Consider the following 27,991-nt stretch of genomic DNA (forward strand, 5'->3'; position numbering starts at 1 on the left):
GACAGGAGGTCCAATCTCTGTGTGGAGAATGAGAAGAGAGGAGCATTCAAGAGAACACACGCACATTAACATCCTTTCCATTTCTTCTCTCACCCACTCTGCCTCTCTTTCTCCCTCTCTCCTCTCTCTCTCTCCCTCTTTCCCTCAGATGCGTACACACGCATACACACATGCAAAGGCAGACCCCCCTCTCACACAGGAGTAGATCGAGAGCAGTGAAGAGCAGAAGGAGCAGGGTGGCAGGAGTGAGGCAGGAGAGCTGTTGTTGATTGAACAAAGCCAGGAAAGGAGTGCGCAGTCCTGGAGAGAACAGCAGCTGTGAAATGCCTCGAAGGGAGCCTGCCAGCAACTCCTGCGGAGACCTGAAGGTAAGCTTCATGCACCGCTGATGGACAAAAGCAGAGGAAGATGAGAGACAGAGAGAGGATGGCAAAAGAAGGAAATGGGAGGTTTTTAAAGCTGCTTATGCATGGTACAACTGTGGCTCCACGTCCAAGCTGCCTCCTCTCAATTTGTCTGTGGATATCGCATGCTGTGATTGCATTATGTGTTTCATTACACATCCAAAAATCCCATCTGGAGTGGCATATACAAAAGTGTACATTATACTTGAAGGAAGATCAAAAACTAGAGCCAGGGAGACGAGGACAGAGAAGATTAGATACAACGCAAGACACTTCAGGAGAACGAGAGCAGGGAAAGGAAAGTGGTGATGGCTGGATTACCCTCCTCCATCAGCTGCAACCTGTATCACCACATCTCGCCTCCTTTTTGTCAGTTGTCACTGCAGAGATCCATAGATCATCGTCATGCATCCTCTTGCCCCCATGGCGGAGGCAGGGTAATCAAATCAACAATGGGTTTCTCTGAGCCTGTCAACACTGGGCATGCATACTCGTGCGACACAAGCGCAGTAGCATCAGCGGGAGCAAACCCTGACTCTACATCTACAGTAGATGTGTGTTACTGTAAGTGTGTGGAGGAGGGGGTGCTGTACAACGCAGCACAGCATGTTGCACCTCTTACATGTTTCTATAGCATCAATACAAGCAGGAGATAAAGGGCATTCACAAAGTAGTGATGGCTGTTTGCAGGGTTTTCATTAATATTGTAGGGTACATCAAAAGCAATGAGAGAAAATCATGTATATTGATTCCCTTAACACATCTCTCTGCGCTGAGGATTAGGGCTTCTTGCTTTAACGTAGGATGTACACTACAGTCTTCTCCGCATGTTCAGTGCACATCTCCACAGTTGTTGTTGTACAACTTTGATGACAATGCAGTGGCCTTAGCAGCCACATGAATCCAGTGCAGGTTCCCCAATGCTGCTGTCCTTCCCATTAATGCCTCATTAGGGAATGTGAACAGCGTCATGGCAGCGAAAAGACTCAATCATTATTTTTTAATATCTGTTCTCTGGCACAACGTGGAGGAATAACAAGCCATATCCTCTCTCATCAATAACCATATTTTTGCATATGGTACATTCTAGAATTCCTAGTCTGACAGGGTATTTTTCATTGCAGGCTTTGCAGTATAACCTTCCAACACTTGTTCAGGCTACTTTTATAACTGTAAAGGACCCTGCTCACTGCTGGTTGAACGGTGAATGGCTAATTACAGAGTGTCGGGGGAAGTACATACTGTTTAGATATCATGGTTTTTGATGGATGGCCTTTTGGCTTTAATAACAGCACTATCTTTGTGGTTGCATTTGAGCCATGTGTACCTTGATGCCCTCCTGTTCGGTTATAATCTATGTTGCGATCTCACTAACAAGTGGACAAAAGAGGTCAAAAGGCACGTGCAAAACTCCGCAGGATCTTAGGAGACTCTCAGAAGAGAAGACACTGTGAATAATTAATTGGATCTGTTTATTTAGTCAGGACTGAGTCCCTCTATGGGATGTAGGCAAAGCTATGTTCTTCAAGCAGATCAACACTTTCTAATACCGCAGCGGCGCATTCATGTCAAGGGCTTATCCAGGCGTGAAGTTATTTTTTTTGTATTTTATACCCTGGAAAATGTGTATGTGAGAGTGTTGCAATAAAATAGAGTATTTTGCGTAAAGCCAATAGACCTACATGAAGATGCCTAATTTATGCAGCTCTACATATATGTACATACTCTCCTTCAGTTCTAGTGCCTAAGCGTCCTTCTTTGAAAAAACATTGTGTATAATTCATAAGCCCTACAGTTTGTGATCTGTGTATGAATACAATACATCTCTTGGTATTTGGATAAAACAGAATAGCAGCATTCAATGTCCCACTCAATCTCATCAACCCTCAAGGATTCAATCAGCTTATGCCCTCATAAATCTGTTACTGATGTATATTTAAGTAGCCGTGTCTACTGTATTTTACAAAGTCACCTGCCTGCTTGTGTACCAGATGTATGGTTTGTCCCACACTCTAATCAGGCAATGGCTTTACAATGAATGCATTTCTCCTAACACGTATGTTTGATACAGTGTACATGGAGGTGCTCCATTCTACATGCTGAACAAACAAATCTTCACCTTCTGTTTGGCAAACAGATGGGAGATTATCTCCTATACCAACACAAATGGACATGAAAGTGCACCAGATTCACACACCTTAATAGTCCAACATTTAGATAAGAGATAAGGGCAGAATACAGCTCGCTGGCTCTGGGGGATTTGATGTCTTCTGTAAAAACATCAGAAAAAGTAAAAAAAGAAAATGGCTGCTTGTTTTCAGGTCACCTTGCTTTTAGCGGCTATCAGTGTGCTCATCTGCAACAATACTTTTGAGGGGAAGGAATATCATTGAGGAAACTATCGCGGAACCTGAGATACTTTGAAGAAAATACATGATAAAGATTGCATTTTGACAGTTTGGAAAAAGCTTTTCAGTATACAACTTCAACGTTTGCTCTGAAACATCTTGCGTGTGTTCTTATCTGTAAGAAGCGAGTTATTTGCGATGAATTGGAAGTTTTACAGTGTCTCTTGCTGCAGGCTTAGCCAGTTAGGGCTAAACCAGCCTGTATAATATTTTGATAAAGGAGGATCCCTCCTCCTATTTATGAGAACCCCTTTTGTTATGCATGGCAGAGATGCAGTGATGTCCTGAGTCTAACTGATAAACATTCAGGTCAGGCCAGTTCAAACCACTTGAGTTTATTGAGGGACAGGATCCATGCATTCATGTATGCACTGTAAGTATCATATATGTTAAATGCTAGCTGATGTGGAAATTGTTTCGTTTGTTAAATTATTTAAAGACAAAAATACTACAGTCTCTTTAATTGGCCAGTATAATGAATGCCAATGAATATGATTTATTAATATTAAGGCTCTAGACACACGGAAACGAAAACGAACCAAATTCGATATCAAAAAAGTCTTCCGTCAACACGCAATAGGCACCAGAAACGTGTCCTTCCACACGAGACCGCTCGACCCGCTGGAGACGCTGTAGTACATATGCCGGTAAGTGGCGCTGTAATTCCACCACAAAATACACCAAAAGCAGCGAAGAAGACTTCCCGAGCATGGTTGCCATGGTTGCCCTTCTGTTTATTCTCCGCGGTGGATTTAGCAGCAGAGGTGGGGAGAGAGGCAGGGGCCAGGGCTCTGGCTCTTTCTCTTTTTCTCCCTCCCCGAGGCAAGCGTGTGGTCCTGCTGTAAATCTCTCCGGTAGTCCACCAGCAGATGAAAAACACCCACCTCTCCGCCTCTTCCAAGGGACGAGGGGACCGTGCAGCAGAGTTGCCGTTAGAATTGTTTTCTGCCGGTCAACATGTCCTTAGAGTTTAAATCTTCCGGACAAAATTAGAAAAGTGCCGGTCAAAGGTCTTCTTTGTTATTTATTGAGCTTTAAAACAAATTAATAACGACGGAGCCTCTCTTTTCCTCCCCCTCTCCTGACAGCCCGTCAGTATTTTCGTTATCAGGAAATTATCGTATAGGGCGTAATCAGGGAGCCGTTTGGCCCCCCAGAGCGTTGCGTCCGCAGATCTACCCACCTTGGGGCCCGTTATCGTTATCATTATCGTTATCGTTATCGGTATCCGCGTTTCCCTGTCGGCCTCGTGTGGCCGAACAGTCTATAAGATAGAGAACTGTAGCGGATACGACCCGTTTCGTCACTGTGTGGCTAGGGCCTAAGGCACATAGCGCCGCCAGCTCAGCTAAATGCAAATACATTACATTACATGTTACTTGTTAGACGCTTTTATCCAAAGCGACTTACATACTCAATACTGTGAACAATCCCCACAGGAGCAATTTGGGGTGAAGTGTCTTGCCCAGGGACACAACGACATGCTGACTGCAGTTTGAACCTGTGACCCCCTGATCCCAACACCAGGGCTCTATCCACTGCGCCACACGCCTCTCGGCACACAACCGCATTCAAAGGGATTTTTAGCATCACATGCAATGGAAATAAAGTACATTTATTATGCATACAATTAATGTTGAGGATTTAAAAAACATTCACATTGCTTATGACTGGGGTATCATTAAGATGTAAGAAGCAAACACTTTCAGGTTTCCACTACATCTGGAGGGATTCTTCTTTCTTTTTTTTTTGCATGGTTTACATAAGCATCTATGAAGCGTAAGCATTCGTCACCCAGGGGAAACACATCTCCATGAATTTGCAGCTCATTAACACGGGCAGAGGAGGGAAATACCGTATGGTAAACAGGGTCTGTAAAGTGACAGCATGGAGTTTTTTGTATTTGACACGCTTCTTTTAACGATTAAATGTACCAACTTCCTTCAAATGTATATTTATTCTCACCATGATCCACTGCTGGCATGGGATGTTTAAGCTTGGGACTATTGCACACCTTGTAAAAAAGACCCAAAAAAATGTACTTATATAGCCATATAAGCTGGTGTAAGGATTTTTAACACGCAGCTATAGGGTCGTGATCTAATATCATTGTGACTTGGTTATGTGATGACTATAGAGAAGGAGGCTCCTCAAAGGGACATGCAGGGGGACACAGTGAAGCATGTCAGGAATACAAATTAAGACCATTTGACCTTTGGCTCCTCCAGCATTCACCATGCATTGTCTTGTTCTGCAGCCCCGCCCCAACCGGCTCATTGCCTCCCACTCTGTCATCTTCCCCTGCTCCCCTGTCCTCTACAGTAAGGTGAGGCCTAGGATTAATGAACCATATGTAGAATAGTAGCATCATGTTCGATGCAGAGAAGTGGTTCGGATTGAAAAATAATTATCAGATTTATTTTGATATAAAAATGTCATTCTAAATGTTTATTTTGCTCAGTAATCATCAGTTTCTAAGACGGAGCAATGGCATAGGAAATCTCTGATCAAACGCAATGAATCCCATCAAGAGCCTGACAGAAACGCCTGATAAGAAGACGTATCAAGGTGTTAGGGAGCATGCCCAGCCACCCAACATCACACACCTCACGTCTCTAACCCCCTGTCTCTTTCCACTACATCTCCAGGCGTGCCTGGTTGAAGAGGGTGTCATTTGGCTCTGGTAGGTGTTGGGTTTTAATCCCATCCAAGTTCCACTCAGCAGCAATGTGAAATATTGGCCATCACTTGTTTTTTGTTTTTGTAATACTCATCTTAATGGAATCAGATCTGAAGCAACGGAAAAGCTATTCTTGTCTTCAACAACTGTCATTTATTTTTGAAGGGGGTTGAGCAAAATGTACTGTAAGACAGGAGATGGAGTGAGGGAGATGTGTGTGTGTGTGTGTGTGTGTGTGTGTGTGTGTGTGTGTGTGTGTGTGTGTGTGTGTGTGTGTGTGTGTGTGTGTGTGTGTGTGTGTGTGTGTGTGTGTGTGTGTGTGTGTGTGTGTGTGTGTGTGTGTGTGTGTGTGTGTGTGTGTGAGAGAGAGAGAGAGGAAGAGAGTTAGACATGTCATTAGGGAAATTGTTTCTCCAGTGTGAGTCGAACGTCTCGGTGCAGCAGTGTCACTCCAGAGAAGGTCATCCATGAGAAGGACACAACTGGATACACTCAGCTCACTATCGGGCATAATGGGAAAAGGGAGGGAGGGATGTTATGAAGTTTGTGTGTGTGTGGTTGTTTGCGTATGCGTGTGTGTCTTTGCAAGGCCTGGAGCCAAACTAGCAGGGGACGTTTTTAGTCATTTGACCCGCCTGACCTCAAAGTGTCATAAGTGAGCACAGATAGGGATGAGGCCATGTTATTGCATGGGCCAATCTTAGCCCGAGACATTACCATGACAGGACTTGCAACCATGACTCTTTGCTTTCACTCAAGGGGAGGGATGAAGGAGGTTTGGAAATAAAGGACATTTCCAGTGTTTCCATGGCCAAGGAACAGAGGCAGCAGATAAGCCTGGACGAGTATGCCGGTGTAGATCGGATCGGATGCAGTGATTTGGTAAATACTGTGCAGTTGCTGTATCAATACTCCTAAAGGCTGAGCTCTGCTCCAACCCTTTCTCCCTCTTTTTCTCCCCCTCCCGTTCTTTCTATTTGCCTATTTTTCTCAGTATTTCTCATTGCAGCACTGTATTTGATGAACTGACAGAAAACTGCAGACGCTGACCTCAACAATCTATGGATGAGTGCTCACCAATAGTCATATTTGTATTTTAAAATAGGGGATACTGCTGAGTTTGCAACACTCGGCTGCCATTCGTAAACCCTGTCATGCCCAGTGGCAGGTTAATAACCCATAAGATGAACTGTAAAAAAAACATAAGCAATATATTCAGGTCAGATCCTGGTAGTAAAAGGGTTTTCTACCATATATACATATATACAAAATTATTGACTTTTTTTTGTATTCCTGAAAAGTTAATAATTTCAATACGCAGCAGCATTTGCAAAACAAGCACGTCTGTGCACATTTCAAACAGGAAACAGTGTTCCTCTGCAGATTAGAAAAGCAAATGGATTGCCTCCCGTATAATGGTAACAGAAAAGTAATTCAGAGAATGAAACTGTTTACAATTATGTTAATCAAGTGAGAAGTATAATTCAGGTAGTTAATCTGTTGCAGGGGTTTCATTTGGGCAGTGATTCATATTGATAAAAACCTTCCCTTCGCTCAGCTCAAAGCCAGTTGTTACCTCAGAGAACTGCACACAAAGCTGAAAACACAAGTTCTGAAATGTTGAAAATTGAATAATGAAGCGAGTGCTATTCAGTACAGGCCCTGGGGTAAAATTATAGAGCTTGCTACTGTTTAGACGGAAAAGAGCTACAATTCGCTGTGCTCGGTGCAGATTATTAGCGCATAGCGTCAGCACATGAGCAGAATACATGTCCCGTAGATATCCCTTAGGAAGTAAGTTCAATGGTTTACTCGTACCCCTTTAGCTTCAAGCAAAACAGATGAGTGCTCTTGTTATCAGGACACAAACACAATTCAGCCGAAGCATCCTGTCACTCTCCCAGTAACAAGATAAATGCTTGTTACCCTCTTAAAGCGCTAAGATAAAACAACCCGGCTGGTATCCATGTTCGAACACCTCTCATTTGGGCTTGCTGAAAACGCTGCTGCGAACAGACACCGCAATCACAGCCTCGCTGAAAATACATGCAGGTCTGGAGTTCACAAATCTCCAGGGAGTCATGTTTAATTCATGAGAGAACCTAAAATGAGTCAGAAAGCAAGACCTCACAAACCCTTTTAATGTATTCAGTGAGGTTTTTCAGAGGCTTTGTGTCCCCGCGCCTCTGCTGTCCGTCTGTCCGTAATTTCCCTACTCAGATGCCTGTCACGTCACTCTGCCCTTTGCTTTGGGCCATCAATGTCAACACTACATTCCTGTGTGGATCTGATTTGTGACGTGATCCTCTCACTTTCTTCATGCTCGCTTTTGCATTTCCCAGCTCGACTTGTCAGCGTGCAAACAGAGTAACATCAAAGACAGATGACAAAGAAATGTCAAATGATGTTAAGGTCAGGAACAGGCAAGAAAAGTCATTTACCTATGTTCCTTTGCTTGGTTGCTTACAAGGTCCTTTGTATACCTTGTTCTTTTAGTAAATTAAAAGTTGTTGATTTTCAAATGACACCCAGGGGCTCTATAACTTAATTGCCTCTTGTGGAGCTCCAAAGGTGTTGTACGATTGCTGCTAAAATTAGGGCTTTATCTGAGTTCCCCTCCAACATACTCACACCCCCCACCCACTCATTGCAGTGGCTGTTATTAAATCCCACATCATCCAGGAGACATTAAAAGTGTTGCATTTCTACTTCTCCTGTCACGCTGGACCTGAAATAACAGATGTTTAAAAATACCTGTTTTGCCATACAACTCAGAAGCAGAGAAAAACTCTTTTTGTAAATCACATCACACAAAGAGTAGATTGTCAGCACATCACCTAGTCGCTCCAGTGGAGCTAAAAACAACCACAAAGATAATATGTACACTCATTTTATATTAGTCTAAATGTAAAGAAGGAGCGACTGGACTTTCTGTCACAGTGTTTATTTCTCTGTCTACTTAAAGCATCATTGCCTCTGATCTGAAGATTGGTGTGGTTATGGTGGAGCAGCATGTGAGCAGTGTGTTTGTATAAACAGTAGAGTTGTGTTTGTGTACGCATCGCGTGTGGGCACATCTTTTCATTAGTCATTTATGGCACAACTGGCGATGCTGGCAATGACGAGCCTGCTCTTTGGGAAAATGACTCTATTAAAAACACTGCAGCTGAGCCTGCCTTATTGTACAGGCAAACTAGCGAACAGTGGACAATGGCTCATCTCCCATGAGGTGTTAACAGCTAATCCTCTCTCACATCTTCAAGCAGTAAAGTGCTGCACTGGTGATACTATAATAATAAACATAATGCTAAAGATTACTTTGTTAATATAGCACCATTCATACCAGGGTTACAAAGTTCTTCACAAATAATAATAATAAAACAGCACATATGACGGCTGTGGCTCAGTCAATAGTGTGCTAGACTTCAAATCAGGGGGTAGCAAGTTCGAGTCCCACTGCAGTCAGCATGTCGTTGTGTCCATGGGCAAGACATTTCTCCTGTGGGGATTGTCCACAGTACTGAATGTATGTAAGTCGCTTTGGATAAAAGCGTCTAACAACAAATGACATGTAATGTAACATATACTCACCAAATGGATTGTCTCTCTTATGGCTTATCATTAGTGTGCTGTTGACTACACTTTATAAACAGTTGTGCCAAATGGAAATAGCTTTACTGGCTTTTTTAATGTTTTTTTACATATTTTTCATTTGATTATAAACTGTAACTATGAAAATATATAAATCATTCTTTAGTTGTGACAAAAAAACAAGTTATACATTGTCAAATGATCAGTCTACAGAACTAATAGCTGTGAGGCTACGCTTAAGAACAATTATGCTTTGACTTAACCACTAACATTAGCAAGCTAGCATCCTCACAATGGCAAAACTAGCATGTTGATGTTTAGCAGGTACAATGTTTACCATGTTCACCGTCTTTGTTGGTAACAATTAGGGTTTTAACTAGAGTAGCACTAAACACAAAGTACAGATGAGGCTGATGGTTTTGTTATTTAATGGGCATTACACGTGTTGGACAAACATAATTGTTTAGCTGTTAATGGAACAAGATGAAATATCAAGGGATCAAGGTTCTTACAAATAATCATCAGGGGACCTTGAAGGACCTTTGCAGTATATTTCAGTCCGTGCCACAAATGTCACCCTAATGATGAATCAATCCAGAGTAAACGTGAGATGGATCATAGAAGTCAGAAGGGGTCATCCTCTCAAAGCCGTGAATGCTTGTACAAAGGTTTATGACAGTTCATGTTAAAGTTGTCTTGATGTTTCAGTCTGGAGAAACTGCAAGACCAACAGACCAGCCAAAACGCTGCTAGCTTTGTTAAATGTTTTATTATCAACTTGATAAGAAGCTGAATTATGTCTTTTATTAATTATTGTTTTTTATAGTCATGACACAATTACTGTTGTGGGAGAATTGAACCAGTTTCACTGAAAGTAAAGTAAAAAAGTCACTGAAAGTAAAAGTCTGAATTGTTGAATTAATGACATCAATGGATGGAAATACAACACACTATGTCGAGAATATGGATAATATCCTGTATCGAAGTACTAGTTATAATTGAACTGATATAGGTTCTGGAAAGGAAATTGTGTGGATTTTATATTATATACAAAATACAAAAGAATAATGTAAATGTTTGAATTCCTCAAAATGTAAATCTTTCACTGAGCAGAGGCTTGGGAATTGTCCATTTATTTTATTTCAAAAATATTATTAGTAGCTTTCTACTTCCCCTGTTGTAACTTTACTGTACATAACTTTACATGACTATTAATACAAAATATGACAACAAATACAAAATGTAAAACCTTTCTTTATTGACTTTTTCAATACTAATAGTTGAAAGTGCTCTTCTATGGGCTCCTTTGCGTTCTAATTACAGTACACTTGCTTGCAAATATTGACACATTGAAAAAGTCAATCGATTTAAATGACAGGTAGAAAATAATATGCCTGAAAGGGTTGCACTTCATCAACACAACATTGTTGTGCATTGTCCCTCTTCAAATAAACGATTAAATGAAATGAAATGTTAGTGAGACATAATGTATGTGATTTTCAAAGAGGAGGTATAATCCAATAGCTAAGTGTTGGAAGGCTGAAAGGTCAAATGGATACAGCGTTTTTAAGTGCTCTGAGGGCAGGCTTTGACCTTTTTTATTTAGTGTATTGATTCATTGTAATGTTGTTGATGAAATAATTTAGGCTTATTGTGCTGCTGCAAATTCCAACAAAATAAACACAAGGTCTTCAGACTGGTTTTGTTAAGAGCCCGAAATAATTTGTCTATCGTACGTGTTCATGTCTTACAGGTGTTGAGCTTCAGCTGAGGATGTCAGGAGGTTCTCGAGTCCTCATGGACCACAACATGGAGATAGGAGTAACACCTGCGCAGGTATAATGCACACTCACTACATGGTCAAACACTGTACTGATCCCAACGGTCTCACCACAGCGGGTAGAGAGAGTGTGAGAGATGAGAGAAGTGATGTGAGCACATAGAGGAAAAAAAGGATTGGAGAATATATAGAGAGATGGGAATTATCAGTAGAGACAGATGGATGTGTGTAAGTAAGGAAAACAGACTGGCTTCCATAGACAAAAGGAAGGATAAAAAGGCTGTTTAACATAAAGTAGATATCCAGTATACAGTACTTATTTTAAAGATTAAAGGTGGGGTAGGTCATTTTGGAGAAACCAGCTTGAGTGCGCTAGAATTTGAAAATACACAACCAGAAAAAATCTGCCACTTCCTTACAGAGCCCCTCCTCCAACACACACAAACGCGCACATGACCAATGAGGGCACGAGATAAGTTTGTGCACAGATGGAAGGCTGACAGGCAGGTAGGCCATCCAGTTATTTTAGCCGGGCCGGCTAAAATGATTGGTCGTGCTTTTTACAGTACTACGGCTTCCACAGATGACTTTTTGTTATGGATTTTTTGTCAAAGCACTTAAGATATTCATTGCTATCAGGATGTTAAGAGCATTCCATGGAATATAACAAAAAGCGTATCTCGAGTGTATATCTTCTCAAACTTACCTACCCCACCTTTAAGTAAGCAAACAGATAAAAGATCAAGCCTCTTAATGTATTACCAAACCTGTTTCTTTAGCTCACCTAAATATAGAGCACAGTTTACTTGGAGGATAGGAGGAAAAGACACCCCACTCACTCCCATTAACAGATGGTGGAGTTGCACTGGTTATCTGTCCTGATTCCCCAGCTGATTGCAACTAACGCTGTCTACCCAAGCGCAGCTAGAAAGGCTCAATGGCAGACAACACCCACCACTTACTTCTGCCATGCAGGATGAACTAATGAATTTGTTTATTGACCATCCCCCCCAGACACCATATTGACTACAAAGGCCAAAGATTGGTCGCCAGTGCAGGTGACAGCTTCATCCATCACACAATTAGCCACATCCTAAAGTGTAGAAATTAATGGGCCTCCTTAAGTGGTCTTTCATTTAAAAGCAGTGAAGTAGAGAATAACAACAATTTGAAAAAACAGTAATTACGTACATTAACTGATGAAAAATGGTGGCCTGATTGGGTTCTAAATCTATATTTGGTCCAATATCCCTAAACGCAGTTGGTAATAAGTGCACTGGTTGAAATTTGGTAAATGCATCGTCATCCAGAGACTAATTGCGATGCCGGTCAATAGGCATTGTCTTTCAATTCTTCTTTGTCAAAATGTTCCACCAACTGGGATCACTTTAAATCAATACCTGACAACTCAATACTGCACACTTAGGCCTGACTGGTGGTGCGTGTAGACAGGAGAGCAGTGAAACAACACCTAACATCTCCCAAAAAAACATCCTTGAAAAAGCTGTAGGACAGGTTTTATTATCCATGCTCTGCAATCGAAGGGACTGCAAGGATACCGTAGTGCTTTATGTCCTTCCCAGGATGAACTGTGACAGTGATCGTTCTGATAGAGCTGTCAGTGTAACAGCAATAAGACAGCTTTTTTCTGGTGATGTGGGCATGACTCTAGAGAGATATGAATCCCAGGTGTCGTCTTAAAAGTGTGGGATTCAGAGGGCACATGAGCTGGTTTCTTGCCTCCACACAAAGCATTTCAATTATCAGCTCAGATTGGAAGGTGTCAGTGTGCTGCCAACATGTCCTCGGTCTGTTCAAAATGTGCATTGAAACTTTGCTCCCTATATTTATTTGTCTGTTAAAGGCTTTTATCAGAATGAAAGCAAAAGCGATGCAAGACTACATTGTCGGGCTGTGTGGCAGTCATTGATTTTCAAAACCCATCAACATACAACATCAGAATACTGCCTGTATGTGCATGAAAGCAGATTTCTAGATTGAGTTCAATGTGATTGCCCAGGCATATGCCACTCTTTTTGATGATGCCATAAGGGGCTGTTGGGGAAGGATGGAGGATCTGTTCCTATCCAGGCTTGCCAATGTCCCATAGGGTGTGAGGGGAGGGAACACAGGGGACGAGGAGTGAGACAGGGCACAGCTGTGGAGCCAGATCGCGTCACTGGAGCTGGGCCAACATAGACAAAGACCTGGATGTCCTTGTGTTCCTGTTGTACCCTTACTCTCCTTTTCTCCCGCTGCATACAGTGACACCTACAATGTCATTGAGGAGTATTCATGTCGCAGTTACTTTATAGCAGCTCTTAATTTTATTTGCCATCCTGCAAGCAGCACGGAAAAGTGTGGTTTTGCAAAGGCTGGAAGAAAATCTCATTAAATAGGTTAACACTGACATCCTCCAGCACAAACTCAATATAGCCTTAGAGAAAATATTAATGAAAAGAAATCAAAGTGGGTACTGTAAAGCACACCCATGTGGAGAAAACCTTAAATTGCTACAGCGGCCTTCACTCCCTCTTTTGTTGTGTCTCTTCGTGCATGCTTTCTTTCACTTGCCTTCTTCCCCTCACTTGCCTGTCTTTCTGTTTCTCTTCTAGGTGAAGAAGCTCCCTAAACACATGCGGGATGCTCAGATCTCTACAGAGAGAACACATTTGATTTCTGACCCTGCTAGGAAGCCACGTCAGCGATACGTGCAGAAGGATGGAAAATGCAACGTTCATCACGGAAATGTGCAAGAGACCTACCGATACCTTAGTGACTTGTTCACTACACTGGTGGACCTACGCTGGCGTCTTAGTCTCTTCATTTTCACCTTGGTTTATATAGTCAACTGGCTTTTCTTTGGCTTTCTATGGTGGCTGATAGCGCTTATTCGAGGGGATCTGGTGCATGGTGATGAGGACGACTGGATCCCCTGTGTGGAAAACCTCAACAGTTTTGTCTCAGCCTTCCTCTTCTCCATTGAAACAGAGACCACCATTGGGTATGGTTATCGTGTAATCACAGAAAAATGCCCTGAGGGTATCATACTGCTTTTGGTGCAGGCCATCTTGGGTTCTATTGTTAATGCCATGATGGTGGGCTGCATGTTTGTCAAGATATCACAGCCAAAGAACCGCGCTGAGACCCTCATGTTCTCGCACAAAGCTGTCATATCGGTGCGTGACAATAAGATGTGCCTGATGTTTCGGGTGGGGGACCTGAGGAACTCTCACATCGTGGAGGCATCGATCAGAGCGAAGCTGATCCGCTCGCAGCAGACCAAGGAGGGGGAGTTCATCCCGCTCAACCAGACTGACATCAACATCGGATTTGACACGGGAGACGACCGGCTGTTCCTGGTGTCACCTCTTATCATCTCTCACGAGATCAACGAGAAGAGCCCTTTCTGGGAGATGACACTGGCACAAATGGAAAAGGAGGAGTTTGAGATCGTCGTTATCCTTGAGGGCATGGTGGAGGCCACAGGTATGATGGGGGGATGATAAAGGGAAGACATATGGGGGCAATGGGGAATGGATCAGGGAAAGGGTAGAGAGGGAGTAAGGTTGAATGGGAAGACATATGGAGGATGTGTTAATGGATAGAGCGAGACAGATATTGATGACATGTTTGATACAGGAAGTAAGCTGAGTGGGAGGGATGGTAAGATAGATCAATGGATGGAAAGAGAGAAAGAAGAGGCTCACATGGAGGGGTGGATTGTTCAAAGAGGCGGGGGAGGGCAAGAGGGAGTACCTGTAAGTGCTGCAAATTGCAAAAGATTTTACTAATGTAATGGATGGAAAGACAGGGAAACTAACTACAGGTAATACTCTCAAAATGAGACATAAACCGTAATGCATTCCACTTTGAAGTAACATTTAATGTGGAGTTTATTATTTGAATCATTTCATAACAGTTGGCACATATTTTGACAGAGGTGGCAATTGTTTTTTCCTCACTCCTTCATCTGCAGTCTGTATAATCTTGTCCACACATTTTAAGGTTTATTTTAGGACTATTGAAAGCTTGTCACGCCACACATGCCTTGCCTTTGTACTCACTGCAGAGCCTGAATTTCCACTGTTACTACTTCAAGGTTATGTCTTGTTTATTTTTAAATGTATGAAGTGAAGCAACCCACAATGTTGGTCTATACAGTATGTTTTGAGTAAAAAGGCTGTCCTAAAAATAGTTCCAGGCATTTAGAAGGCAGACATGGCCAGGTGTGTCTGTAAAGTTCCACAAAGCTCCCATTTACCGTCATGAGAGGTAGCTATTAACAATCAAAATGAGATAAAAGCAGATTATAATGTTCAAGTTTTATCCAATGGGATTTTCAAAAACACACAATCTCTGATAGAAGCAAGTGTTTTGCCATGTTTGCAAACCATTGTCATTCTTAATTATAATGATATTGATACAGAAACCCTACAGCATAATGGACCACAGCTAGCTGTTAATGGGCCGTTCTGATGTGTTTACAGCGGGATGTTGGCTAAATGCAGTATTGTTTATATGCCTGAGCTTCATTGTTTACTGACCTTTGTTGAAAGACTAATTACAATCCTCTCATTTGAAATACAATGCATTATACATGTTAGTAATTTGCTTTATTGGTGTTCATCATCCTTTGAGTCAGTAAATGAGACACACTGGTTGTTAAGGTGTGTTTAGTCTTGTGCACACAGTTGATTTTTAAAAGACACGTACAATCCACAGAGCTCTCTAATGCAATCAGGCATGGCTTCGCAAGCATCTGAACATTTATTTTGTATTATTTATTACAGATTTGTTCTTCCTCCTAATCACCAGTAGTCATCATGTTTAATGCTCATGCTGCTGGATACTTGAGTCATTGAAACGCCATTCGCGTCACCAGCGTAGACCATGACCTCATGCATGTCGTCACTGTCCTTGACCGCTAGGAAAAGGACTCACGTGAACATCTCATGCTCCCTTTCCATAATTATCATAATGAGGCATGTGTAACAGGTCTAGCCTAAACCATTCCTCAATCACGGTTGATTTGAAAATGTTTTGCCATGCTTTTACTTATAATTATATACTATATGCGAAGTCAGGATAAAAGAGAAAAAAAAAACATGTTTCTGGTTTGAAGCCTATATAAGTATTTACCATGTCTTTTTAATTGATGTTTAAGGTCCTAAGGTTACTAAACTTCACATTTTTCGGCTGAATACGCACTCACCGCTATTTTTAAAGTGATATGCATGTTTTAACTTATTGTCGGCTAATGTGTTATTTTGACCTGACCCAATAGGATAGCATATTAAGATTTAAAATAATCAGCAGCAATGCCAGGGAGAGATACACTACAAATATAATTAATTTTTTTATACGGAGAATAAATATTAATGGCTCATATCCAGCCAGTAAAAAAAGTAAAAAACTCTAATTGAGTTAGATTCAAATCAGTATCTGATAATGTTCCTGAATTGCTCAGGCTTTATAAACCCTAGAATACAAACTGACTATTAAACACATGTATTTTACCACATCACGAGTGGGATGCTGTCAAAGAATTTGACAGATGAGTGGGAGGTGAAAAGGTTTCATGTATTTTTTTAAAAGCCAGCCGCTTATTTTCTCCGTTGACATCCAGAGTATGGTTTAAGCTAAATTGTGAGTGAGGCTCTGGAAATCACACATAGCATATTCTTTCTCAAGTACTCATTTAGGGATAAAAACCACTGAGATATAATCATAATTAAATATATATAGTAAACTATTTGATTAAACTGGATATAAATCAACCTAACCACCTGAGCCATATTTGTGGTAGTGTGCGTAAAATGTTAGATGTGCATATCATTCTCAGCCCTAATTTATATTCACCGGTGTGTATAACTTTGTACGGAAAATAAATTGAAAATGTCTGCAGGGCTGCCAACTCTTACTGAATTGTGAGACTTACGCACATCTTTCGCAAACGTTCACTTTAAATGTCCTTTATCTCATTATGTTAGACTTATTTCAGTAAGAATCAGACACTGCATGGCTAAAGTGCATAGAATAAATGATACATACATCAAATTGTGCAAAAAATGGGTGCTGGTACAAACAAATTGGTGTATTTCTTTGTAATTGTCCGTTTGGATAAATGTATTTATTTACTACAGAAAGAAAATGCTCAAGGGATACAATGTGCAAAAAGTTACAAAATGTGGCTTTTGGGGAAATATTTTAGTATAAAATGTAATCACTAATCCATCCAAACATTTATCTGTATCACTTAATCCCTCAAATCTGCCATTTATCGCTTCTACCTATTGTTTTCAAAACATTCATAAGAGTGACATTACAAGAATTGGAAAATAATGGGATGAAAAGTGCCGTTTGCTGCCCCGTGGCTCAGTTAATGTTATCATTAAAAAATGAAGTTTTACCTTGAGAAGTGATCCTGTATTTATAAAATTAAAAAGTGATTAGGCCTTTATTAGATGGACATTTTTGTATTTAGTGTTAGAAGAAGCAACCAGACTATTTTCTCTGTTATCAAAGCTGCCTCTGAACATAATTTACAAGCACCGAGGTAACTAATTGCTTTTGGTAGCCCAAGGTTGTTCTAAAAAGTTAGTTGGCTAACAGTATAAAAGCATACTTTCAGCAGAATACTGAAAACAGATTCAAACTTGAATGTCATTGTGTGTCCTCGGTCCTCCCAGACTGTCCTTGTAGTTCATAAACAGATTTCATGTCTCCACAAATCAAACTTGTCATGAGACAATCCATCAGCAGAAACTCGGTTTCCGGTAACTGAATGAATCAAGTTAGAGTTGCTACTGCTTAGGTATTCTATGCTGAGTCAACACAGGAAGCCTTAAGCTACAAAAGGGCATACTACAACTAGTAAAGAGAAAGAAACCAAAACATGGAGAAAATGCTAAACACATTTCCATACAAGTATAACATATAATAGCTTTACTATTAAGCTTAGGTTGTGTTCTGTTTCATATTATGACGTATAGGCATTGCCAGCCCAGTAAAATGCTATAGGTGGATGTTTGTGTGACCATGCAGTAAACCCTTTTGAAGTGCTACGAGGAGCAGCAGCAGTCAACATCTGCATTGACGTCCTGACATTATGATGTGTCAACATTGGTTAAGCAAAGTGTCACAAATAACATTAATGACAGGCTTTTTCCATGTTTATATACCAGTAAGCCAGCATGCACAGTAGCACAACCCCAATACCGACACACCTACATGGAAAGCAGCCATTATTTATGTTTATTCTTTCATATAAACACACGTATTACAGCTCAGAATGTGTGTTGTGAGAAAGTTGTGTTGGTAACAGAAAGTTGACTTGTGCATTTTTTATTCTTAAAACCTAATGCTGATGCTTGTACATGCTTTTCCCAGTGTGTACCATGTGTGTGGTGGCTTACAGGTGTTCTGACATTGAGGCACTTCTAAATGTGCCATGGGATCTGACAACCATACATTCATATTGCAATAAACAAGTGTAGAAAAATCTCCGTGAGCATCAATTCCACCGCCCTCATGTTAGCTTTGCGCGCAGGTTAGTTGCCTGAAGCTTTGTTTATACATGGCGTGCAGGATACCACCATTCAATCCGTGTTTTCCAGGTAGTCGTGCTCCTTTTCACATTATATAATTGTGTAGTTGTTTAGAAGATGGGAACATTGGAGTGGAAGTGTTCTGGGCACAGGTACAGATTTAATGCAACAATTTGTCAAACTTACAGCCTGCCTAATATGTGTTTCTGTTCTCCAGGTCTAGTGGAGAACCACAGTTAAACATAATGAGTTTAGATAGCTTGTATTTCCAAATGACAGAAGTTGAAAGACTACAGGAGAAAAGGCAGGAGCTGCTTTTTGTCTACACAGCAGTTTGGTGTTTACATTTGAAACCTGAATGAAAGCTTCCAGACATAAGTGCATTCACAAACTGCATTTTCAGAAAGTGAAAGCAATAAAATGGCACAAGTACACACAGTCCCAAGTATTCTGTAACTCATTTTAGTACAATGGTTACTGCTCGTATTCCAACCGTCAATTCTTGAAGCACCCTGCAGCACACTCTTTTCAATTGAATGTTAAAAACACCAAATCAGGTATTTTTTTGAAAAGATGCAGGAGGAAAAAACGTAATTCGCTGATCTGGCACCAAGAGCCTGGCAGCACAGGAAAGCGGGACACATTACATTACAATAGTTGGAACCTTTGGGAGTGAAAAATGAAAAGATTGTCTTCAAATATGGATAGTCGGAAATAGTATTCCTAAGAGCTGTATCTGAAAAACGTATTTGTGAGTTTCATATTGGAAGATGTGGGATTGTACTTCTTTTGTAGTGAATGATCTAATCCCTTAGGAAATTATCTAAATGTGGTTCAACATCAAATCAACCTTATTCCCGTGCATTAGCAACATACTGAAGCCATGAATGTGATGACTTTCAGTAACCCTGTTCATTCAACATCTTGGAGTCTGAAGTCAATAGCACTTGGACTATTGGAATGTGGATTAAACCTTGATAAACATGATAAAAATGCATGCTTTTGAATGCTAATAGGACATTATACTAAAAGAGCTTCACAAAGTAGAAGGGTTAAAACCAAGACATCAAACAATGTGCCAACATCCTTAATAAACACTATAGAAAATATATCTCATAGTGACAGAAAGACGCTATATTGTCTTTGATGATCCAGTGACAGAAATAACAAACATTTTATATTACATTACATTATTACATTGCATTTAGCTGACGCTTTTGTCCAAAGCGACTTACAATAAGTACATTCGACCAGGAAGACAAGACCATTTCACAAGTTAAATGTGGAAACTTGGCCACTCATTTCCACAGGGGAAAGCTGAAGAAAAGGTGCAAAAGCCCCTCCTCTCACCGTGACATAGGACACCAAATCAATTTGGCTTCTTACTTACAGTACATCTATTTTAGAGCCCATTAAAGTTTGAAATTATTTGTGATGTAATGCATTTAGAAATAGACAGAGCATTATGTAATTAAGCAGCTGGGTGAGTTACCTATGGTGAGTCAGATGTTTAGAGTTAAAGTGATCCACCACCCAAAACCTGTCTTTCTCACCCCTTTTAAGCATGACAGTTCCTGATTACCTTCATAACTGTGTAGCCAAAGCCAACAACACACAGGGGTGGTCTCGCCAAAGCAGAATGGGAAATTACAATTGTAAGACTACTGAAAGTTACAAAATCGTAGAGATCCTCGTTTCATTCACGTTGGCGGCACCCAAGCAATAGTTTAAAGTGTCTTTATGGATTAGTGGGCAATAGGCTCACTGAAAATGGTCTTACCTCATGTGTTGATAGATAGTGACTCAACAGATTTGTATTTAAGTAAAAATCTTCAAAATAATTAATTTGGGAAGCTAAACGTTTAGTAGTTAATAAGTGTGAGTGTGGACTAGATGCTAGTTTCATGTCGCACATGTAGGCTGTCTCCGTTTGTTCATCACCTTTCTTCTTCTTTTTTTACAATTAAGGCAGGCATTTGTTTAAGCCATGAACGGCAGTGTACAAATGTTTTTCAAATATTCAATTTGCATCTTAATATGGCAATGTTGAATCCCCCAAAAACCTATGCCCTACCGCGAATGTTAATGAGAGTGCCTCTGGTTACCACTAATCGGAAGATTCATACTGTAGTAACAATGGGCTAATTCATGTTTGATTAATTACGTGTTTGGTTCTAACTCTGTTATTGTTTTGTCTTTTTTTTGTACAACAAGCCATACAGTAAGTTGCTTGGCAAGCTTTCTGTAGCTCAGGTGTACCTTTTACATTACGTTTACGTTGCCAGCTCTGGCTAACAAAGGCTTACTGGGACATTTCATGTTATAAGTTTCACCTTTTGCTGCAATAATTGAACAAATGTACCACCTGTACAAACCAAGGTATTTTTACAAATAGACCCTTGTGAATCATGGCAATATCAAGAAATGTACAGTATCATTAACATTACAAGATAATAAGTATTTTCTGTCTACAGAGACTGAATAACCATTAATATTTTACTGATGCTGTCTCTCTTTCTGCTTCTCCTTCCAACTTTTTTCATCTGTGTGTGTGTGTGTTTGTTTGTTTGGTTGTTTGTCCATTCTGATTGTGTCCTTGTGTGCATGTGGACACCTAAACCTATCCATACTTGTGACAGGGATGACATGTCAGGCACGAAGTTCCTACCTGGACACAGAGGTACTTTGGGGCTACCGCTTCACACCGGTGCTCTCCCTGGAGAAGGGCTTCTACGAAGTAGACTACAACAACTTCCACGAAATCTACGAGACCAACACCCCCACCTGCAGCGCTAAGGAGCTAGCTGCTAAGCTTCGGGAGGGGCCACTATTGCCTCAGCTCACGCTCCTCAGCCCTGAGCCCAAAATGCATACTTTTGACACCCTGGACAGCATGTCCGAAGGGGACCCACTCAGCCCGGATGAGGAAAAAGAGGAGAGAGATTCAGGGGGTGACAGAGGAGAGACTAATGGCTCAGCTGCTGCTTTGGAGGATCTGCCACTTGCTGATGGACTGCCTGAGTGATGTGACAGGGCGGCCACATCAGCGAACAAATCCAAGAGAGACTGGGCAAGAGGACAGGACAATATAATGCTTTATTTAGTCAATGGCCAGCTTGTTCCTTTGCAATGCTTGGAGATACAAGACATCCAGCCCCCGACTCATGCAATACTCCTCTACTAGAGTGTCAATCTATAGTGTAGATTGGTTTTGTAGACACGTAAGTACATACACAGACACACATACGTGCAGTATCTATATCTACACTTAAAAGGTTGGTGGCTCAGATTGTCTTTTTATAATCGTAACGACCACTTACTGCTCTAACAGCTCAAGTTGTATAATGTGAACTTGAGTTGAAACTGGTAGCCATGACAGAGTACCATGGGCTTCTTATGGATACTCGATTATTCTCATTTTAGAGTGTGTTGATTCAGCTTCATTTGAACAAAGCATCAGCCTCATAACTCAGCTAATGTGTCTGACAGTCCGCTTCTGAGTGTCAATGGAACCTTGTTATTGACACTTTTTAAAATATGGAATATTATTATTTCCTTTCTCTGTCAGTGTTGTTATTATTCTGTGTCAGTTACCCAATTCACCCAGGGAAGAAATGTATGAGGCTCCTAGTTGCATTTGCATAAGAAAACATAGGAAATTGTTCTATAAAAGGCAATGTGCACTGGCAACCACTATCCACATTTTCTTTCTTTCTTCACACCTTCCTCGTGGTTGTACTGTCATGAATCCCCAATCATAGTGTGTCGGATTGTCTTTATAACATATTGGGAGCGTGGACCTAAAATAAACCAGCTAGTACCTCATTTTATACTCATTTAAGGGTTTGAAATTAACAATAACATCTAGGCAAATGCTGGTAAAAGCTGTAATGTTACTGACCGACTTTCAAAACATCTTGACTGGTTAAAGATTAAATATCACTTCCAGCTGCAGCAACTAAAACATTAATTCCAAGCCCTTTTCTTGGTATGTAAAGCACAATTTCCCATGAGGTGTCTTCACACTGACCTGTCCACCTACCTAGCCCCCGCTTTAGGCTGGTGCATGTCAGCCCCTAGTTAAAAATGACATTCAGATGTAGATTTAAATATTTATATGAAAAACATCGATGCTCTACTGCTGTTTCAATTGTTCTGGATTTTTACACACCACAAACACATGAATATTTCAGATGCTCTTTAAGCAATATGAAATACATGATGTATGCTTTTGTTTGTTTTGTTTTTGTTTGAAATATTAAAAGATATCCAACCTTGATGCTTTTCAGCTACATGGAAGTTGAGTCTACTGAAGATAGGAACAGGTTTTCTTTCTAATCTCACGAGTTTAGCATATGGCTCATCAGCTGCAATATTTGCCTTTTCTGTAATTATTTCTTCTGAACTTCATCTCTAGTGCTCACCTTATGATTTGAAGTATTTATACTCACACACACACACACACACACACACACACACACACACACACACACACACACACACACACACACACACACACACACGCACACGCACACTTGGCTCAATCTGCACTTGGCCCTGTTCCACCAACCGCCCCTGCATCTCTTGCTTGATATAGTTTTGCCCTTGTGATAAGGCAAACACTTTTCTTGCAAAGGCCATAGCCTACAATATTTTTTTTTATTTCTCTAAAAAGGACACATCGCTTGCATGCATGAACCAACCCCTATGTGTCCCATTGCTGAGTAAGTTTAATACAGTAAGAAATACAGGGTATTTTCTAGGCATGCAAAATTATGAGATTTCTATTATATATGATCAGATAATGTTTTAATAATAAATTATCATTTGTTGAAAGAAAAATTCCTGATTTAAAATCTCCCGCTCCCAAATTTAATATTAAATTGTTTTCTTTTTCTTCTTATAGATGCTTGTCTAATCAATGTATTTATTTTTCACTGTGACAGTTCAGCATCTTATAATGTATTCCATTTGCTACACTATACTTTTGTCATTAGCGAGAGATCATCTTTCATTGCTGGAATGTCATCTGTTGTCTATGTGTTCTTATGGGAATAAACATAATATGGCCGAAAGAACAACATGTTCCTGTTAGATAATGTGTTCATGCATGAGCAAATGTATGAGAGTGTGTAATAATTTGTTCACCTAGCTTTGCAACTGGAGGATCAGAAAGTACCTTGATTTACCACGTGTGACGTTGCTATCAGCTGTAGTGTGACAAAATGAATGGCCATTTCTTAAATAGAACTGTGTCTTTTACATGAGCTACCTAAAAACTGGATTAGTTGTGTATCAAATCATAAAAAAAGACCTTTCATTATCAGCACAGAACAATCTTGTCTTGTACTGAAGCTTGAGGCAAAACCTGCTTCATGCATGCTAGTGGAGCAGATATGAGGGATAACATCAATAACTTTTTACGCCCCCTTTCCTTGCTTAAATTTGAATTAATTATATAAAATTATACAGTGAATGCCTTTCAGAAGCAACCCAAACCCTTCCTGTGCTAAACCCTGAAATCTAACAATAGTTGCCCAAGCCTGTGAAGGAAAAATAACCGATGGTTTCTCATGGATTAACATGATTGCGGATGCTGGAGTCCTCAGGAACTTCTACCAGCATCCCTGAGTCAGCGTTGTGTGTTGCGAGACTACAATTACACAGACACATGCACACACGCATACACACACAGGAAGACACAATCACAGAAAACAGCCGGCAGACTGATTAAGAAGGCCACAGCTTCAGAGAAAACACGGCAGAAGTCACAATGGTAATAGCATTTTTTCAAGGGTACAAGCAGTCATAAAATGAGACATGATGTTTCATTTGATGGCTAGTGTGTCATAGAAAATCACTGAATCACAGCAATGTGCTGTCAAGGCTATTCTTGTCCGAGCTATTACATTTGGGACAGCTGACAGTCCCTGATTCAAATCTGAATAATGTACGATGATGAATATAAGGCGCCATTGATTTGTGCATTGAAATAGGTACCCAAGGCAGGTGCATGTGGGTGAGCATGGGTGTGTGTGAGAAATAAAGAGATAAGGAAGATATAATCACGCATCACAATCACAAGCCAAGAAACACACAATAACACCCACAAACACACAACAAGACGCACAGTTATTCATTTAAGCTTTTGCCAAGTTAGATGTGCCCTTTTAACAATAAGTAACTTATGAAAGGATACGAACAAAGGCAGATAATATTGCTTAAGCTAATGAATGGCCCCCTAAAACAGTATAGCTATACTTCTTTCTTTTATCATGGCAAGCTAATTCTTCCCTTCTCCTTTAAATAATGAATGCATGTGACGAAGAAGGAAGCACATAGGCCATTAACAACTGTGTAGTCCGAATAAAACATCCTGCACAAGAAAGAGAATTATAGACACAGTAAGAAAGAAAAAAAAGCAAGTGGGAGGAATTTGACTCTGGTGCAACACAATAGTGCAAGCTCTTTCCGTATACTTGCTCCATCCTCGGACTCCCCTTATTCTGCTCAAACGACTCCCACACAGATAGAACACACATACAGAAGTGCAATAGGGAGTATTTTTCACAGTATTTTCCACATTTGTCGATGGGTTGCCATGTGATGAAAAGGCAACCTACCTGACCCCATTGTCCACTATTTGGCAACTCTGACTCCCTGCTGCAATTATGTCTTATTAAGCATTCAAATATGCTCTAATGTAATGGTTCCCGTGTCTTCATCCTATTAGAGTTCCCACTGGTAAAAAAGAGGCTTTATGCATGTCATTTGTTTCTCTTCTCTATTCGAAGCTTGTAATATAACACTCCTTGTGCACATGTTCTGGTGACTAGGTTGAGACCTCTTTTGCACGCTCATCTTCATGTGTGTTTCGTGTCCGTGCAAAGCTGCTGTCAAGCAGATGTGGTTTCATTTATACTGCACTTCAGGGTCAGTCGATCTGGTCTTCCATGCTTGCGCTTTTCCCAATCCACACTGACTTCTAGTAAGTTGTTTTCCAGGAGTTTATTGCCAGTTGTATTTCTTAAATGTTGGTAACGGCCAGATTCCCTTGGCGGATATTGTCAAACAACCTCTCTCAAAAAAAAAGTATTAATTTAGTTACCTTCTTCTTTTTCTTGGCAAACCTACGGTGGCCGACAGGTGCACACGCTTTACGGTCCCAGCCGTTTGCATCACTTTTAGTGTCCCGAGGTTTCTGTTGTGTTTTGAGCTTTGTACTTGCAGTGTTTCGTTTAGTCAGCACTTTTAGTAAACCCTGCGCATGTGTTTTCAAAGTGGTGAAGATGTTTCTTCATCTGCATGTGTTTTAGCAAATTAGTTTTTTAATATTTACATTTAAAAGTGCTGCGCGTTTCTCCTAATGAAAGTGTTTTACATGTTTGCACTTCTCGGCCATCGTACGAACCAGCTAGAGGTGCATAAACTGGACTAGAGTATGGAACAAAACTGATGACACTATGTGACGTGCTTCCTTTCAAATGCATACCGTCACAAATGTTGAGCTTCTCTTGGATGGACCCTCGCCAACATGAGGATTTTGAATGTAGTCTGCAAAAAAGTTACAAGACTCCAGGATCCAGCCGTGAACAGGATACACAACCTTATGTAATACAGCTTCGCACAGAGCAAGTGAACCAATCACAAGAAGGTGACGTTCTTCAGTCTGCTGTTTGTTCATGGTGAAAATCAGTTTGGAGCGGTTCATTCAGGGGAAAAAATGTATTAAGAAATATCGGAAATCCGAGTGAAACACAACATAGGATCTGATTTTTCCCAGGGCAGAAACATGACACGCTTCCATACAGCACAACATACAGCCTCAGCACACATTGCTAACACATTTCACAGATCCTGGCTAGAAGTATGAGAAGAGAAAACCAGCACTGGCAAGTCTGTTGGGTTCTGTATAAAAGAAGCGTAATAAAGGATGTCTTTCCAGAGTTCTGAAGGCAGCAGGCAGACAGATGCACAAACACAGAAAGAGAAACCTTTGCCTTTTCCCAGCCAGAGGTCTGTCCTTTGATGTGTTAGGACGATGGCAGCCTTTGATGAAGATTTCTATGGCCACAGAGTGTCTGTGGCTTCGAATTAAGCTTGCTAAGCTTCTGCTGAGAAGCAAAGGCAGGCATCATTTAGAGCATAGGAATATTGTCACATCGCCGCCCTCTGTTCTGTCATTTCTGCTTGTTTTCTTGATTTTCCGGTCATTAACCTCTCCTGTCATTTCAGATACCTGACATTCTCCACAGACCCTGTAGTTCCCTCAGAGTGTTCTTGCTATTACCTGCCACCTGATTAAATAACTCACCAGATCAGCTGTCCCCAATTGCCTGATTAGCTTCCCTGCATATAAACCAGCCTTCTTACTCCAGCAATTTGCCAGATTGAATAACTTGCTGTGAAGTTTTCAGGCTAAATTCAGCCTGCAGGCAAAAGTGGCCAAATCAGATTTGTTTTGCATATATGTGACTCAGATCTGACTTTTTCTCTGAACATCACAGATACCATGAGCACCAACCACAGTATGCTTGCCCTGACACTTTATATGGATGAGCTTTTCCCAGCTCAATCTGACAGCCACAAAGCGAGGATGAAGTGGGTGCATGACACGATTCGTCAGAGCCAACAACACCGTTAAATACATCGTCTTGCCAAAGAGCTAGTATTAAAAGGAGCAGGCCCAATTATGCATTCACACACTGGGGTGACAATTTTGTATTAAATGTGCCTGCTAATGTTATTCTTCTGGAGGCAGAAAGAGGTGAGAGTGAATAAATGAAAATAATGAAACAAACACTAAATTCTAGACAGCGTGTTATGTTACATGTTTGTTATTCTCCACGCATGTAGCTCAGATCAAGACCATGAGCAGTTAATACCGGAATCTGATATTGGCCACATTTAAAAATAATAGTCTTACCAGCCAAACTAAAAATCCAGATCAGAGCATTAAATCCAAAATGAAGACTGAGGCGTACAATGGGAATGTAGCTTAGCGTTCTAGCCTTCATACCTAACCATAGCGTGTTTCCAGTTCTGCTCTTCTGCTTCTTGCTTGCTTTGTTAATCTTTGATTAAGTACCTGTTGCCAAACTCTGCCTTGATCTTCTTACCAAGTAAAAGACTGCTTGCTTTCAACCATCCTGCCTCTGAGTCTTGCTTTTGTGTCCACACGTATGTAAAGAACCATCACAAATACTCAAGGACGTAAACTGAATCCCTGAAACTTTGGTCAACATTTTGCAAATTATTTATATTTGCCTTCTCACCAAGGGTTATAGAAGAAGATAGTAAACACTGATTGTTATGTATGTGTCTCTATGTCTCTACCGTTAATATTAAGCTGATCAGCTGGCTAGCTTAGGAGAATGGAAACAGCTAGCATGGCTCTGTTTGACGATAGCAATATCTGCAACTACTTACAAAGAACAGGCTAGCTTCTTACCCTGTGTTTCAGTGTCTAAGCTAACCTAATCGTCATGTATTGAATAAAGTTATGAGAACATCCCAGAATGAATATCTGTTGTACAGTCTTGCATGTAAAAAGCTCAAAACCCAAAAAGAAACAACAA

The 27,991-nt window shown here is 40.7% G+C and overlaps 1 protein-coding gene across 2 annotated transcripts; it reads left to right on the forward strand.

Moving 5' to 3' along the window:
* kcnj5 (potassium inwardly rectifying channel subfamily J member 5) lies at positions 1 to 27,560 on the forward strand. Of its 2 annotated transcripts, none has more exons than XM_034224727.1 (4): positions 1 to 368; positions 10,837 to 10,919; positions 13,479 to 14,352; positions 21,053 to 27,560. In XM_034224727.1, exons 2-4 carry the CDS (start codon positions 10,857 to 10,859, stop codon positions 21,436 to 21,438), a joined length of 1,323 nt encoding a protein of 440 aa, XP_034080618.1. In that variant the 5' UTR covers positions 1 to 368; positions 10,837 to 10,856; the 3' UTR covers positions 21,439 to 27,560. The 2 variants fall into 2 exon arrangements, with proteins under 2 accessions (XP_034080618.1, XP_034080619.1); XM_034224728.1 differs by lacking the exon at positions 1 to 368 and adding an exon at positions 6,244 to 6,374.
* Positions 27,561 to 27,991: the final 431 nt, after the last annotated feature.

Source organism: Gymnodraco acuticeps, unplaced genomic scaffold (assembly GCF_902827175.1).
Source record: "Gymnodraco acuticeps unplaced genomic scaffold, fGymAcu1.1, whole genome shotgun sequence".
Taxonomy (NCBI): Eukaryota; Metazoa; Chordata; class Actinopteri; order Perciformes; family Bathydraconidae; genus Gymnodraco; species Gymnodraco acuticeps.